General features: G+C 34.3%; 1 protein-coding gene across 3 annotated transcripts in view; it reads left to right on the forward strand.

Moving 5' to 3' along the window:
* The window catches only part of Lpgat1 (lysophosphatidylglycerol acyltransferase 1), a 75,970-nt gene that overhangs the window by 31,884 nt on the left and 27,583 nt on the right, over positions 1–16,503 (forward strand). For all 3 annotated transcript variants that reach the window (XM_076873119.1, XM_077105079.1, XM_076873121.1), the window contains 4 exons: positions 7,237–7,355; positions 9,133–9,228; positions 12,968–13,241; positions 15,857–15,983. In XM_076873119.1, coding sequence (XP_076729234.1) covers positions 7,237–7,355; positions 9,133–9,228; positions 12,968–13,241; positions 15,857–15,983 — 616 coding nt within the window. The remainder of the gene's footprint in view (positions 1–7,236; positions 7,356–9,132; positions 9,229–12,967; positions 13,242–15,856; positions 15,984–16,503) is intronic.

A 16,503-nucleotide genomic window follows, 5' to 3' on the forward strand; every position in this document is an offset into this window, starting at 1 on the left:
CAACCCCAGCCTCCAATATATTTTAAAAATTTTCCTTTTTCTTTTAATTTATGCTTGCCAGAGATGTTTCTGATTTTAAAGGTATTTGAAATTAGAATTATGAAGATTTCTTTTAAATGATAACCAGAATAGAGTAAGAAGACTAGTTAGAAGGTCATTAGAGAGGTACAGGCAAGAGTTATTGGTGGCTTAGACTAGAGTGGTAATAGTAAAGAAGGAGAGATACAGAGTATACAGAATGTGGGGGTAGATTTAGAGATGTTTTAAATGTGAAAGATTAAGGAAAGGGAGTAATCAAAGGTGGGTCTTTTCTTTTGAGATGAATGACCGAACAAGTAATTTGCTGAGATGGAGAAGATTAAGGAAAAGAGCCAGTTCTACATTAAGCATGTTAAATTTAAGATGCCTGCATCTGGTCCCAATGATGTTGATTTTTCTAAGATACCCATTGCCCCTTTAGACTTTGTTAGTATTTAACTGTCATTCAAAAAACACTTCTTTGGGAGTTTCCCTCTTTCCCCCTCCTATTACTGCCACCTGCCAACACTATTTGTTGAGTACTTTGGAAGTTGGCCTGCCACTCCACTCCCTGGCATATTCATGTACGAATTTAGATGCTGCCTGGGCAGTTTATCCAAGTTCCTATCCATATGGTTCTTTGACCCACTGCATGACAACAGTGACAGTGTAAGATAGTGGCTTGAATTCTAGTTCTCCTACTTCCTGAGAGTAACTTTGAAAACAGTGCTTAATCTTTTGTGACTCATTTTCCTCATTTATAAATTGGGGATACTGCTATCTATACATTTGGGATTTCATAAAGATTAAATAAGAAAATAATGATTACAAATTATAAACACTTAGCATATAGTAAGCATTCCAGAAATGTCCACTTAAAATTAGAATTATTTATTTATGTATCTATTTAATAATATATGCAGCTATTATTAGAGTAGTTAAGCAACTCCTCCAAAAGCTACACATTAAGACTTGACCCCAAAATTTTAGCCTTATAAATTTTAGGTAATAAAAAAAATAAATTATTTTAGGTAATAAAAAAAAGGAACACTTACCATGATTTCCTAGTTTATTCAGTATACTTGTTTTTAAGGGGGCGGGGGCTTACCAATGCTTTAATCACGGTGGTTCTTAGTTAGAGGAATACATCAGATTCCCCAGCCAGGCTTTTTAAGATGTCTGAGCTTTCCTTCTGGAAGTTTGAATAGAATGTTGTGGAGATCAGGGTGGCATCAAGCATCTCTATTATAATTGCCCTCAGTTCCTTCCCTTTGTTCTTAATCACATTCTTATTTGATTTTGTTTCCTTACCACTCTGCCCTCTATTAATCAGTATTCTATGCTGTTTTCTCACAGCCACCCTTCGTTAACTTACTTTCTCAGTGTCTGCCTTCCTGCCTGTCTGTCTCTCTCCCCTTCTCCCCCTTTCCCTCTTCCCTCCTTTCCTATTTGTTCTGGTAACCTCTGACCTTGGGTAAATACAGTTCAGTCTGCCTCTGATTGGAGCTGCTGAACACTATGGTACTTGAGCTGTGTGAAATTCATTCTTGGGATATTTTGGCTCTTAATATCTTTACTATTTATGTGAGAATGTCTGACCTTACATGACACAGAAGGCATATGGCTCATTTAGTTAATAGTAATTCCAAAAGGGACTTTACTGTCATGTAATCCAATTATCCATGATTTATATGGTATTGTCAATTATATCTCATTTTCATGGCATGTTTGAGTGGTACTAATGATATTAACAATGTTTCATAAATGAGAAAACTAAGGTCCAGAATGGCAGAATAGTTTGTGACATCAGTTGGTGGGTAATTCTTTTTGAGCTCTGGAAAGGAAAGTTGTTATGGTTATATATTAAGTAACCTTTCTTCCCCATATTAATTCTGTTTTGTGGGTCAATATAATGACCTTGGCATTGATGTTTTTAAGGAGTTTTTGATGTGTTTTTGTGTTTGTCTTCTTTCTGAGATGTGAATTGTCTTAATTATAATCTATAATTTGGGGGAGAAATGAATTAATACATGTGTTAGCGTGTCTGAGTGTGTATGTGTATATGTGCATGTGTGTAGTAGTACTAGTAGTAGGTAATAATCTTTAGTTTTGTTCTTTAATAAGAATTTTAAAAATTCATTACAACTATAAGACTTTTCTTTTAGTTTTTATTTAGTTGCCCTTTGTTCCCTTTGAAAATAGTCAACCTGACCCAATTTTTTTTTTTAAGAATATATTTCATAGAAGAGTGTGGTAGAATATTTTTGTTCTTCTAAGCAAGTGCAGTTTAAGAGCTGGCAGGTGTTCATAGTCTCTTCTTTAATATGTGAATAATCCTTTCCTTGGTTAAGATATTAGCTTTATGTTATGTTTACTGATCCTAAAATACCAGATACCAGAATATAATCTGAGAATCAGAACTACTTCATATTTACAATAGTTTTTTCTCTTTGAGCATTTTTAATCTTGACTTAAGTATGTTATGCTCTAAAAGAATACCACATATATTAGAAATTAAACTTGTCAAATAAAATTTTATAAAATTCAACATGACTTTATTGCTGTGTTAGGATAATTTCTTAATATAATGTTGATCTAGCCACCTTCATTTTTTTTTTATTTTTGTATAGTGTGTGAGTTTTGGTAAATTGACATTTTGTCTGAAAGTAAGGCTTGACTAAGTTCTAGTTGAAAGATAAAATGTGTTGGATCAACTCTTACTGTTATACTTTGAAAGTATTTAAAAATGAACAATGAGGACCATTTACATACATAATGTAAGAAATCTATTAAAGTATTCTAAATGTTCAAAGTTGCTGGACAAGGTGGCACATAACTGTAATCCCAGCAGCCCTGGAGGTTGAGGCAGGAGAATTGCAAGTTCAAAGTCAGACTCAGCAACTTAGTGAGGCCCTAAACAATGTGGTAAGACCCTTTCTCAAAATAAAAAAAAATAAAAAGGGATGGGGATGTGGCTTAGTGGTTGAATGCTCTTGGGTCCAATTTCCTGGTTACCCCCCGCCCCCCAAAAAAGTATAATGCCATTCTTTGTCTATTCTTGATAGGAAAAAAGTCTATAATTTGGGGAGAGATAGAATGGAAAGGGCTGATAGAGATTGGGGAAGGTTGGGGGTATTAATTTCTTTTTCTTTTTTTTGTATGTGTTGCTGGGAATTAAACCCAGGGCCTTGAGCATGCAAGGCAAACACTCTACCAACTGAGCTAAATCCCCAGCCCTATTAATTTCTTAAGACTGCCATTATGAAGTACCAAAAACTTGGTAGCATACAAGCAGAGAAAATTCATTCTTCACAGTTCTGTAGGTTGTAAGTATGAAATTAAGATGTCAGCAGGGTATGTTCTCTCTGAAGGATCCAGGGAAGATCTTTCCTTGCCTCTTCCTAGTTTTCCGGTGATTGTTCACTGTTCTTGGTGTCACTTGACTTATAGTTGTACCACTCCAATCTCTGCCTGTCTTCACACTGCTTTCTCCCTTTAAGACTAGCCTTTCTTTTTTTCTTTTTAAAAAATTGCTATTCACTTTAGAAAACACCTGTAATGTTCTTATTTTATAGCCACAACACCTGATTATGACTTATTGAGTGAATAATTAGTGAAATACAGTGTGTGTGTGTGTGTGTGTGTGTGTATCTGTCTGTCTCTGTTGAAGGGTTGTCAACAGACCATGATATGAGGAGTTTTCATTTAGTAAATATGTTCTCCCTCCTTTTTAAAAGCACAGCTGGTGTTGTCCTTCACACTATTGTACATTTTGCTTTTATTACTTATATTATTCCGTATTAGAACATAAATACTATGTTTGCATAGTAGTCCATTGCATGGATATAATTTTAGCTAGTCTACCTTTAAAAGTTTTCTAATTGTGGTAAAATATATATATAACATAAACCTTAACCATTTTTTAAGAGTACACGTCTTTATTAAGTGTATTCACATTATTGTTTTCAAATCGGAAACTCTGTACAATTGGCCTTCTGTATCTGTGGTTTCCACATCTGTGGATTCAACCAACCGTGGGTCAAACATTTGAAAAACAATTGCATGTGTACTAAACATGTAGACTTTTTTCTTGTAATTATTTCCTAAATAATTTAGTCTAACAACTGTTTATGTAGCATTTACATTGCATCAGGTATTATAAGTAATCTAGAAATAATTTAAAAGTATGTAGGTAGGTTATATACAGATACTGTGAAACTTTTTTTTTCGGTCGTGCTGAGGATTGAACCCAGGAACTGTGCATGCTAGGCAAGCACTCTACCAACTGAACCATATCCCCAGCCCTCTGTGTCACTTTTTATAAGGGATTTGAGCACATATTTTGGTGTCCTTATGGGCTCTTGGAACCTATCTACTGCAGATGCTGAGGAATGAATGTACTCATTAAACAACAATTTTCCCTCCCCCAGCCCCTGGAAACCATTATTCTACTTTCTGTTTCTGTGAATTTAAATTGGTTTTTTTTTTAGTTATTTTCATCTTTGCTTTTGCAAACAATGCTGCAGTAAATAGCTTTGCATACGTGTCATTTTGCATATAAATGAGCATATCTGTAGAATGAATTTCTAGAAGTAGAACTGCTGGGTAAAAAGGTTTGTGCATTGTTAATTTTGAAAATGTGCCAAATTGACACTACAAAATGAAAGTGTACCAATTTCTACTTCCCACAGCAATGTATCAGCAGTTTAAATATGTTTCAGTGAAGTTAGCTTGTCATCTGAACCAAATTGGGAACTTGGGAAAGGAAGTGCCCTGAAGAATTGGTGCTGTCACTGTCACAGTTTTCAAGAAGCTGGGCTCTTCAACAGTGTTTCTACCTTTATTCCAAAGGAGCATTTGGCATCATCCATTCACATCATTTCCAAGCTATATTCACTTAAAAATCTTAAAATAAAAGCATTTTTCATAGATCTTATAAGCTATTTGGATATGAGTAATAACATCTAATAGAATGATTGCAGTGCCTTATTTTGCAGGTAGTTACCACAACTTAATGTATGTTCAGCCATGCTGAAAATTTTTAGGATAGAATTTTAAGATCTTTAATGTGAATAGACTAAATGGATTTCAGTAGAAAGAAAAAATGAGCAGAACCTTTCTCAAATGAACTCTTACTACCACTATGTAGTATATTGGAGTGACAGGGGTGAGTGGGGAAGGAAGTGGGAATGTGGGGAAGGTGCTCCCCACAGGGCTCCCATCCCTATTTCATCCAGAAATATTCCACATAGGAGACTCAACTTCTCTCCTAATAGAAGTGAGGGAGATGAGGATAAGATGAAAGTAAATGCTAATGTATAATCTGCATTTGAGGAACCCTAGAAGCTTCTTTGTTAAGATTGTCATGTTTGAAAGCTGAAGCTCTATTTCATTTTTCCTATGAAGTAAATTTACTGTAAAGTAAGGCGTAACTCCAGAGAAAGCACTCTCTTCCTTAGAATACATATATAGGTTTTGGTACAGTGACTATTCATCTGGAGATTTTATGTAAATTTAACTTATTTATTTATTTATTTTTTGTTTTCTTACTGTAAAGTGGAAATTCATAGTTCTACATTGTTCGAAATTTTTTATACATATAATGGGATTTGCAGGGTCTGAGAACCACCTCCTAATGATGATTCATTCCCAGACTTTTTGCAGTGCATTGAATTAACACATAAATTTTATTCCTTCTTTAAAAAGACAAAATGTGCAGTATCTACTTTTTTGCAGTGTGCCTATTCAAGCTCAGGGTCTGAGGGTATAGCTCAGAGGTAGAGCACTTTCCTACCCTGCTTGAAGCTCTTGAATTCAGTCCCCAGCATCGCATAAAAATAAAACAACTTGGGCTGGGGATGTGGCTCAAGTCGAATCACGCTCACCTGGCATGTGCGGGACACTGGGTTCCATCCTCAGCACCACATAAAAAAATAAAATAAAAATAAAGATGTTGTGTCCACTGAAAACTAAAAATAAATATTAAAAAATTCTCTCTCTCAAAAAAAAAATAAAAAATAAGTAAAACAACTCTAGTTCATTTCCTCCTCAGATACTCTCACAACACTGATTGCTTTTGACAGTAGTGTGAAGTTTTTCCCCCCATTCATCAAGCAAGCAGTTCTGCAGCAGACATCAGCTGGGAATCCTTTAATCCAAGTTAGTTCAAATACCGCCTACCTGGAGATAGCATCAGATCTCACAGATTGAGGACTCAGTCCCTAAGACTGCCCACCTCCTCCAATTTTAAGTTCCAGTTACAAGTCTCAGGTTGTTTTACTAATTGACCAGCTGTAAATCAGGGGTCCCGGAACCCCCTTCCTGTGTTTGATTAATTTGCTAAAATAAATTCAGAGAAACGTGTACCAGTTTATTATAAAGGCTAGTATGAAGGACACGAAGTGCATAGGGCAGGGTATGAGGAAAGAAGCACAGTTTCCATGCTCTCAAGAAAGTGCTGCCCTCTGTGAGCCTCCATGTGTTCAGCTCTCTGAACCCTGTCCTTATGGGTTTTTGTGGAGACTTCATTGCATATCTAATGCTGATAGAGGGGAAACCAGCAAGGCCTCAGCATTCCTTCCTCCCTGGTATGGGTCAAGACCCCTTCTGAAATGGGAGTCTTATCATCTATTGTCAGACAAGGTAGTCAGAGAAAGGTGGAGAAGGTTAGAGTTTCTGTGACCACTGTAGAAAAGAGAAATTCTAGTTTCTATGGCCTGCCTTGGGGAGGAAGTTATAAGCCAGGAACCTTAGATAGAAACTAAAATATGTATATCAAAATATCATAGTCAGTAATATGATTTTAGGAGATTATCATATAGAAATACCCTTCATTCTTTTAATACACTTACACTCCTTAGTTTTATCATATTTTTTTGTCCATTTTCCAGTTGGTAAACATTTAAATTGTAATAAACATCCTTTATATGTGCATCTTTGCCTATTTGAACAATCCTATTTGGATTCTATAGGATAAATTTTAGGAAATAGAACTTCTAGATCAGAGATATGACCATTTTATATTAATGGATAGTTTGGGATTGTAGAAATGTTATATTATTAACTTTCTGATTTTTATAGAAAATGAACTTGGTTCTAAATTTTCAGACATTTTAGCTAGGTGACATATAAATAATATATACCATTTTTTTGTGATGGAAAATGCCTAGTCATGTAAAAATATTTAAAACAAAACTTTGAAACTTTTTATTCTTACAGTGATGGAATGGGGGGAAGATATTAAAGCAATTTCAGAAGATGAAGCTATGATGTTGGTGAACCATCAGGCAACAGGAGATGTGTGCACACTGATGATGTGCCTACAGGACAAAGGACGGGTAAGCCAATCTGAAGGCAATAGGTGGATATCCAGAAGGGGAATGCAAGAAAGAATCAATTTAAGTTTCTTACTATGGTTTGAAACAGACTTAAACTTAACATGTATACTTTTCCTGAAAATTTAGAAAATATTAAAAAATAAAATAAGCTACTCCAGGAGGAGAATTTAGAGATTTAGACACACACACACATACACACACACACACACACACACATAGGGATAATGTGAATTATATCTCATTAAACTGTTTTAAAAAATACTAAGTGGGGTGAAAGCAAAGCTGATAAAATTCAAATTAAGGACTGTCTTGAAGTGGAATGGTGGATTGCAAGTTTGAGAAGTACAAATACGAAAAGAAGAGAGGAGAGTAAAATTAGCCAGTTAATTAGGTGTTCTTGGGGATCTTTAGCCAGAAGAAAATAAGGTCATTATTACTTTGGATTTTATTTACAAAGTCCTTTGGGAGGTAAGATATTATGCTTGCTTTATCCAGTGTTACTAAGGCCATGTTTTACATTGCTTCAGTTAGAAGGCTCACCTAAAACAAATAACAAATTAAGTAAGATAGGTCTAATGAATGTGAGATTTGTATGTGTAATTCTGACCTAGTTTATTTTAGGGGAAATAATTCAAACTGACTGAAAAGGTGAATCCACTATAAATGAAAGATTAAACAAGAAAAATAATTTTGGTATTTTAAGCCACTTAAATTGTAGACACTTCATAAATACTGTGTAGAGTTAAAATATTTTATAGGTTTTATTCAGTTACTTCTTGTTTTTTGTTTTTTACTTGGGACACTTTTCAACAAATTTCATTTAGTTAAATTGGATTTATTTAAACAAAGTAGTTATCATTGCAAAGCAAAACAAGAATGAATAATGAGATACTGGTGTTTATTTTACTCTGTATTAATTGACATGGTGACTCATTTCTTCACTGGGCACAAATCTTTTTCTTAAATTACTTTAAAAATGTTTTTAATTTAATACAAAAAAGCTGATGGAGTAGTTATTTCACTGAAAAAATAAGGCAGAGCTGTTGTTACATTATGTTGTCTGTGGGATTTTATGATGCTTTATAAAAGCAGCACATGAGTGTCAATGTTCAGTTTTTTCCTTATATGAGAGTTACATAATTTTGTTTTTTTAGTGTTTACATTTATTATTCCCATAAGAGACCAAAGTAAAGCTCATTGCATTCTACTCTGAGGTTGTAACTTTCACTTTATTTAAAGTTTAAAAAAAGGAAATCTATTTCCTCAGTAGGAAAGAAATTAAGAAGTTTATTAATTAGATCCTGTTTATACTTTTAATTTTTAAATTTACTTGAAGTCTTCTGCTCTCAGCATGGGAATTAACTCACATAAGCAACAGAGAATATTTTGTGAATAAGACATCACAAATTATTGAAGTATTTCAAATAGTTTTATGTTGACAAAGAGTATGACCTTGTATAAACTAACAAATATTCTTTATAACATAATAGAATGTATAAATTTTTTATTAAGATATTTTTAAATGTATACTCATATTCTAGTTTCCTACCTAGTACTTAAGATTCCAACCCTTGGAATCAAGATCTGTGATTTTTCATGTAGACTTTATTAGTACCTATGTTATATTTGTAGAAAGAGCATTAAATTTAAAATATTTAGGTTAATTAAGAATGCTTAATGCTTGGATGACTATGTTTAAAATTTGAAGCCTTGGCTAGATTATAGTCCGGTTACTTCTATACAATATTTAATTATCTCTTGCTTTTAAATATTTTAGGCTGTTGCTCAGTTAATATGGTTGATGGATCATATTTTTAAGTACACCAACTTTGGAATTGTTTCTCTAATTCATGGAGACTTCTTTATAAGGCAGGTAAGTGATGAACATTTCTTCCCCATGATAAAAGTCTGAATGAATAGTCTGGTCAGACTGATTCTTCATTATGAAAAGGTACATAAGAAAGCCAACTATAATAGGTAGTCAGTTCTAGTGTTTCAGGGAGTCCTTCCTCTAGGTCTTTCTTCCATAAACATTTATTTAATCTGAATTTGAGTGTGCCTGAGTAATAAGATACTTATAATGCAAGTATCTTAACCTCTACTACCCTCCCATATAGAGGATACAGTTCAGTTTAATAAACATTTATCAAACGTTCATCATATTCCTTGCTCTTCAGCTTCTTAGTTATATGAATTGGGAAAATTACTTAACCAGCTCAAAGTTCCCTTATTTTTCAAATGAAGATAATATAGTAACACCCCAGATAGTTATTGTGGGAATTAAATGAAGTAATGTAGGTAAAACACTCGGAACAGCGCTTGCTGCCCTTATCATGTTTACCACTATCATCATCTTTATTATCACTATAATTTTTATCTATAAGGGCCTGTTATATGAAATTGAAGATATCTTAGTTACCAGTAGGGAGATTATTATATCTTCATAATTGTTGTCATCATCATCATCAGAAATATTTTGGGAATTTGTTTTAGGGAAATGAGTATCAGATTTTTTTCTGTGAACTCAGAAAAACTTGAGAGGATAAAATGATATTTGGCATAAATTTTAAAGAATTGTTATGGATTTTGATGGACAAACATGGATTGAGGAAGATCCCAAGCATGAGGAATAGTTTAGTGCAGTAGAAAGAATCATAACCTTTTATTCAGTCAGTGTTACATTATATTTCCCTGGTATGGTACTAGTATTATAAACCTGATTTTCTCAAAAGTGGAAAACCTAGATGTGATTTGTAAGAGTTTTCATGTGTGCTAATGCAACACTTACTTATTGTTTCTATAATGAGCATTTTAATCTGGATTGTGCAGTGCTCTGCACATAAATACTTAATGAATAATTCAGGAATCAAATGAAGCCTCTTCTATGAAGCACAAATGCAGAAATAAACTGGAAATGAGTAGAAAACTTTTAAGCTCTGTGAAAAGAAGTGTTACAAAACACATCCATTTTACTCCATACAGTTTTATGTACAGAACCTGTTATTTTCACATGATGTCCAATTACCTAGTGCTTACCATGGTTCTTCTGAGCAAAGACAGATGGAAGTGTGGACTGGAACTTCACAAAGAGGTGGTAGTGGAGATTGGTCAGGAGGTCAGGACAAAGTAAACAGTGACCAAAACAAAAAACCTAAGACTAATATCTCAGAGAAGGTAATAGAACTGACAGAAAGCTTTGCAGTCTAGGGGGTCTAGTGGAAAAAGTAGCCAAGCCTCTTACAACATGAGGTCTTAGGAAATTATTGACTTATAGTGTAGTATAACAGTTGATCTTAGCGATCATGATCCTTAAACATCAAGAAAGTGCTAAATTATCAGTGTACTTCGAGAGAATTTAAAAAAAAATTATGGGGCTGGGGATGTGGCTCAAGTGGTGGCGTGCTTGCCTGGCGTGCGTGCGGCCCGGGTTCGATCCTCAGCACCACGTACAAAGATGTTGTGTCCACCGAGAACTAAAAAATAAATATTAAAAAATTCTCTCTCTCTCTCTCTCTCTCTCTCTCTCTCTCTCTCCCCCTCCCTCCCCCACTCTCTCTTTAAAAAAAAAAAATTATGTACACCAAACTATTTTTGTGGCTATTGCAATATGACGTTTGTATATGTAAAACTACATTTCATAGTATGTGGGAAATTGCCAAATTCATTTCTAAAGAGCAACATTTTTTCCCAATAGATTAGTAATGAAAATTTGTAACATGGAAGGAGGATTGGAATAGAAAAAGTATTAATTTTTTTTTTAAATCTTTGGGGCTTTGCTATGAGATGATTTTTGACACGATTTCCCAAGAATAGTAAAAATATTTTATAAGTAGTCTTGGGAACTTAAGCTATTTTAAAGACTGAATGTGTTGTTGTCGTTGTTGATATTATTGTTATTGTTGTTGTTATTATTTGTCCTAGTGATTGAACCCAGTGAGCTACGTCCCCATCCCTTTTTATATTTTATTTTAAGATGGAGTCTTGCTAAGTTGCTGAGACTGGACTCAAACTTGTGGTCCTCCTTCCTTAGCCTCCCTAGTTGCTGGGATTACAGATGTGTGCCAGGGCACCTGGCCTGAAAGTGTACTAATTATTTTAAGAAGCTTCATAATTATGTTGCCTGGAAATTAGCAAATTGATCATTCTGAAAGACCCTTTGTGATATTTAGTTGTAGGTTTTGGTCGTCCTATAAGTTTTTCTGGATTCCTGTTTTCAGTCTTCAAGTCATCCATGTTCCTTTGTTTCCCTCACAACTGAGATCAGATATATCAGAAAATCCTGGTAACTTTGCTTTCAACTTTTTATTCCCTGTATGTACCGACTTCTCATGAATACCCCTGAGTTGAATCCTTTGAAGCTCCCTTGCAGGAACTTTTACAGTAGTCTCCTAACTTATTTCTTGTAGTCTTTTTGTCACAGGAGCCAGCAGATTTTTTTTCAAATCTAAATAAGATTATAACACTGCTTCATTTAAAATCCAGTGAATTCACATCTAAAACTACCTAGCCATGCATAAGGCCCTTTTCACTTGGTCTCCACCTCCCTCTGCAGTTTCATCTCCTGCCACTGACTACCTCATTCATCTTTTCAGTCATACCAGCTTTGGTACTGTTCTTTGAACATCCTGAGCTGGTCTCTATCCAGATCTTTGTGCTTTTTGTTCTCATTCCTTGGTATATACTTCCTCTTCATGCGACTTATTCCCTCCCATTAACAGCTCTTTGCTTAAATGAAAGCTTTCCCTGACCTTCTTGATTTTTTTCTAGCCTCTTAATCTTTTCTTCCTAACACATTGTTATGGTTTGGATTAGAGGTGACCCCCAAAATCTCCTGTTAATGTAGGAATGCTTAGAGGTGAGAGATTGTATTGTGAGAGCTGTAACCTGATCAGTCCATCCTAGCTTGAATGGGCTGGGTGGTAACTCTAGGTCAATGGGGTATAGCTAGAGGAGGTGGGTCACTGGGGGTATGCCCTGGAAGGGTTCATCTTCCCTGAAGCCCCTTCCATCTCTCTCTGCTTCCTGGCCACTGCAAGGTCAGCTGCTTTCCTCTCTCTGGCCCGTCCGTCAGCCACGATGTGCTGCCTCACCTTGAGCACAGAGGATGGACTTGACTGTCTATGGACTGAGGCCTCTGAAACCATGAGCTCCAAATAAAGTTTCTCTCCCCTGAGTTGTGTTTGTCAAGAATTTTGGTCACAGTGACCAAAAGCTGCTGAAACACACATATCACTGATTCTGATTGAGTAGACACTCCAAATTTACCACTTTCCCAAAACTAGAGTATAATCTCGCTGTTTAATCCTGTCTTTAGAATCTCTGATAGCACTTGGCATATAGTAGGCATTTAGTTTGTAGTTGCTGGATAGGTTAATGACTGAACTTTCTGGGCAATCAGAGCAAATTACTTTTCCTGCAGAAAGAAAAGTTTCTTTATTAAGTGCTATAAATTTTCTCTCTTTACCACTGGGGTCATAAAGGGAAATAAGTCAGGGGAAATGACTCTTTTATTCTGTGACTGGATTTGAATTTAGAAATGATTGTTTTTATTTGATCTTACAGCATTTTCATTTCGGATGTAACTGTCCTTACTATTTGTGTATACCTTCTAGGGAAAATCTCATCGTGAGCAACAGCTGCTGCTTCTCAAGAAGCACCTAGAAAATAATTATAGGAGCAGAGATCGAAAATGGATTGTTTTATTTCCCGAAGGGGGCTTCCTCAGGAAGAGGCGAGAAACAAGTCAGGCATATGCCAAGAAAAATAACTTGCCATTTCTTACACATGTCACTTTGCCAAGATTTGGTGCAACAAAAATTATTTTGAGTGTACTTGTACCACGACAGGAAAATGGAAGTCAAGCAGGAGGAGATGCTAAAGAATTAGGTATGATGTTTTTTAACATTTCCTGTAAAGGGTTTTCTGGAGTTCCAGAAGGTATAGTTGTTCTTTTTGTCAAGTAAAATTAATACTGGGGTAGAATATGAAACTATGATTTTTTTGATGTTTCTATTTATAAAAACAGTATGTATATACTTATCATTTTTTATTCAAATAATAGAGAAGAAATTTAATGTAGTTGGACAGTATTTATTAAGACCCTTAAAGTGTTAATAAATAACTCAGTTATTCCACTGAAAATGAAATAATCTAAAGTACAGCCAAAGAAATTTATCACAGAATTGTTTAAAATAGCAAAAAAAAAAAAAAAATGGAAATAGAAGGTAAGTAATCATCAAATATCCATAAGTGGAGACTACAATGCAGCCATTATATAGTGGCTTAGCCAGGTGCTCATGGTATACTGTTGAAACACACAGCTCTGTGAAACTTGAGCATGAGCTCAAGTCTGTGATCAGTTACCAGTAGGAAATGTGTGAAAGAAAAGATACCCAAATGTTGGCAGTGATTGTTTTTCTAAGTTGTAACATTATGGATAATTTTCCCCATTTCTTAATCCTTTCCTGTATTTTTCAATTTTTAAATAATGAGTATGTATTACTTTTATGGCCAAGAAAAAGATGCAGTCAGCTTGGAAATAGCCTGGTAGATTGTGAAGTTTTGTAGAAGGTATTTGTGCCAACAATATGACAACTATCTTGAGCAAGTTTATCTAAGCCACTATTACTGTAAAAATTTGGTGACAAATTATAAATTTAGAAGCTCAGAGAAATTGACTTGGGTCTGTTTCCCTAGTAGTGGTTTGCTATTCTTTTAATATTCTTTAAATACACTGAAAACTGAAATGATTGACTCTCATAAATGTGTTTCTAAATGGTGATAAAGAGCAGATGTAGAAATAATGCCCATGAGATTGCCCTGAGTTTTCCTTCTTCTTTTTTTTTCCACGCAGCTGCTTGGCAGTCTGCTCTCTTAATCTTTCATCATGTATTTAAAAGACAAATTGAAAGAGTCTTTTAATAGGAAAGTTAAGTTCAGAATAGCTTCACTACTGGAAAGACACTATAGCAATGTCACCAAGCCCAAACTGGAAGGCCAAGGTCTTCCACACAGGATTAATTGGAATAAGTAACATTGCTGTTTAAATAGTGAACCTGGTCCAAACACTGTGGTTGTCTAGATCTTGAAGGAAGGACCAATTATCATACTTAATAGCAAAGAAAGATGCCTAATAGTGAAGAAAGATGGTTTTTCTTTTGGAGAGGAAATGTTTATAACAAAGTAAATTATTATTTATCCTACCTTAATTAAAATATTTTTTCCTAGCTGTTTAGAAAAGATCATTAATAGACCTGTAAACTAGTTTTTTTATTTTACTATTTTCTTCTCTGTGTTTTGGTATTTTTCATTTTATTTTTCTTAGTGTATTTGCTAGTAATTTTATCCCCTGTAAATACAAACCATTTCTCATGTGATCCTTACGCACATATCAAAATTAAGTTTTGTCTGATTAACTTTAAAAGGATTGGCATATGTGTTTATTGCTTGATTAAAATATTAAGCTGAACTCTGGTATTTTTTCTTATCATTTCATCATGAAAATGTTCAAGCATCTGAAAGAATTAGACAAAAAAAGTTTTGTAAAATTTGACAAAAAAATTTTTTTTTACAGATTTCCCCATCTTCAGAATGTTGTTCTAAAATATTTAAAGAATTTAAGGGATATGTATGCATACACACACACACACACCACTGATTTCTAATGCATATGTTTGGACTTATGCTTGAAAATGAGAATTTTTTTCTTCTTTTCTTTTTGGGGATTCTTAGATACTTCAAACATAGGCTTTAAAGTGTAATGGTCTGTTCTATCAGCATTCTCTGAAGATTTCCCTCTCCATTCTTGCTCAATTTTTTACTCCATGCTGGGAATAAAAATAGTGTACAAAGGGACAAACTAAATAGAGCTTCCCCATCCTTACACTTAAATGGTAGTTATCTGCTCTCCCTTCCAAAAGACAGGAGAGTTTATTGCTTTATTTGCATGTAACTTTTGCTAAAATTGCAGTTCTTTTGCTTTGTTTCAAATAAGAACATCAACTGACAATAATGTATGTCTAAAAGTTCATAATTTTATTGCCATGATCTTATATTTATTAGTATCTCCAAGTATTACAAATCTTGGTGTTTGCATTATAATTATATTTAGTGAATGATTTTGTTTCAAAGTCTGTTTTTCATTTTTTGCAGTGTGATACTTCTTACCTTTTCATAGGCCAATTTTTTTACAGAAGTGATAAAATATAAATAAGACTTTGAGAATGCATAATTGTACTGAATACCTGAATTATGCATGTGCAGTAAATAACAGTGCTCAATTATTTGTTTTGAAATTCATCCATTTTATAAAACAATAAGAAATCCTTAAATTTTGTCCTACATGTATTATAGAGCAGTAGCACCAAAGTTCATCCTCACTTCTTAAAGCAAAAGGTATATTAATAAACTTTACACTTCTCAAGTGATTGATACCATGTTATTTACTGCAGATAATATAAAAAGTGATCCAACCTTAAGTAATTTTTTTTCTTTGTTCTCAGAGAGCAAATCAAAAGGCCTTCAATGGATAATAGATACAACCATAGCATATCCCAAAGCTGAACCTCTAGATATTCAAACTTGGATCCTTGGGTACAGGAAACCAACAGTCACACATGTCCATTACAGGTAAGAACTCTTGGGCTGGGGATGTGACTCAAGCGGTAGCGCGCTCGCCTGGCATGCGTGCGGCCCGGGTTCAATCCTCAGCACCACATACAAACAAATATGTTGTGTCTGCTTTAAACTAAAAAATAAATATTAAAAAATTCTCTCTCTCTCTCCCCTCTCTCACTCTCTTAAAAAAAAAAACTGTATATTTGTATTCAGTATATATCCAATAGAATGACCTCAGAACAGTGTGAATGTTTTAATATTTAGTTTTTAACCGGACAGTGGAAATAGTTGGCATGGTATGTGTTTACAGGGAATAAAAATTCTACACTGGCTTTTGAATATGGAAAATATCATTTCAAGTACTTATTTTTACTGAGTGACACAAATCTCTAAAAACAATGTTCCAAAGGCACTTTAGATACCCAATTGCCTGACATTCTTGAGTAAAAGTAACTGAAAGAGCAAACTTCAAGTATAAATGTGTAATCACTTGGATTAGGTAGATAAGTATTGATAGGAATGGAATTTGTTT

Source organism: Callospermophilus lateralis, chromosome 13 (assembly GCF_048772815.1).
Source record: "Callospermophilus lateralis isolate mCalLat2 chromosome 13, mCalLat2.hap1, whole genome shotgun sequence".
Taxonomy (NCBI): domain Eukaryota; kingdom Metazoa; phylum Chordata; class Mammalia; order Rodentia; family Sciuridae; genus Callospermophilus; species Callospermophilus lateralis.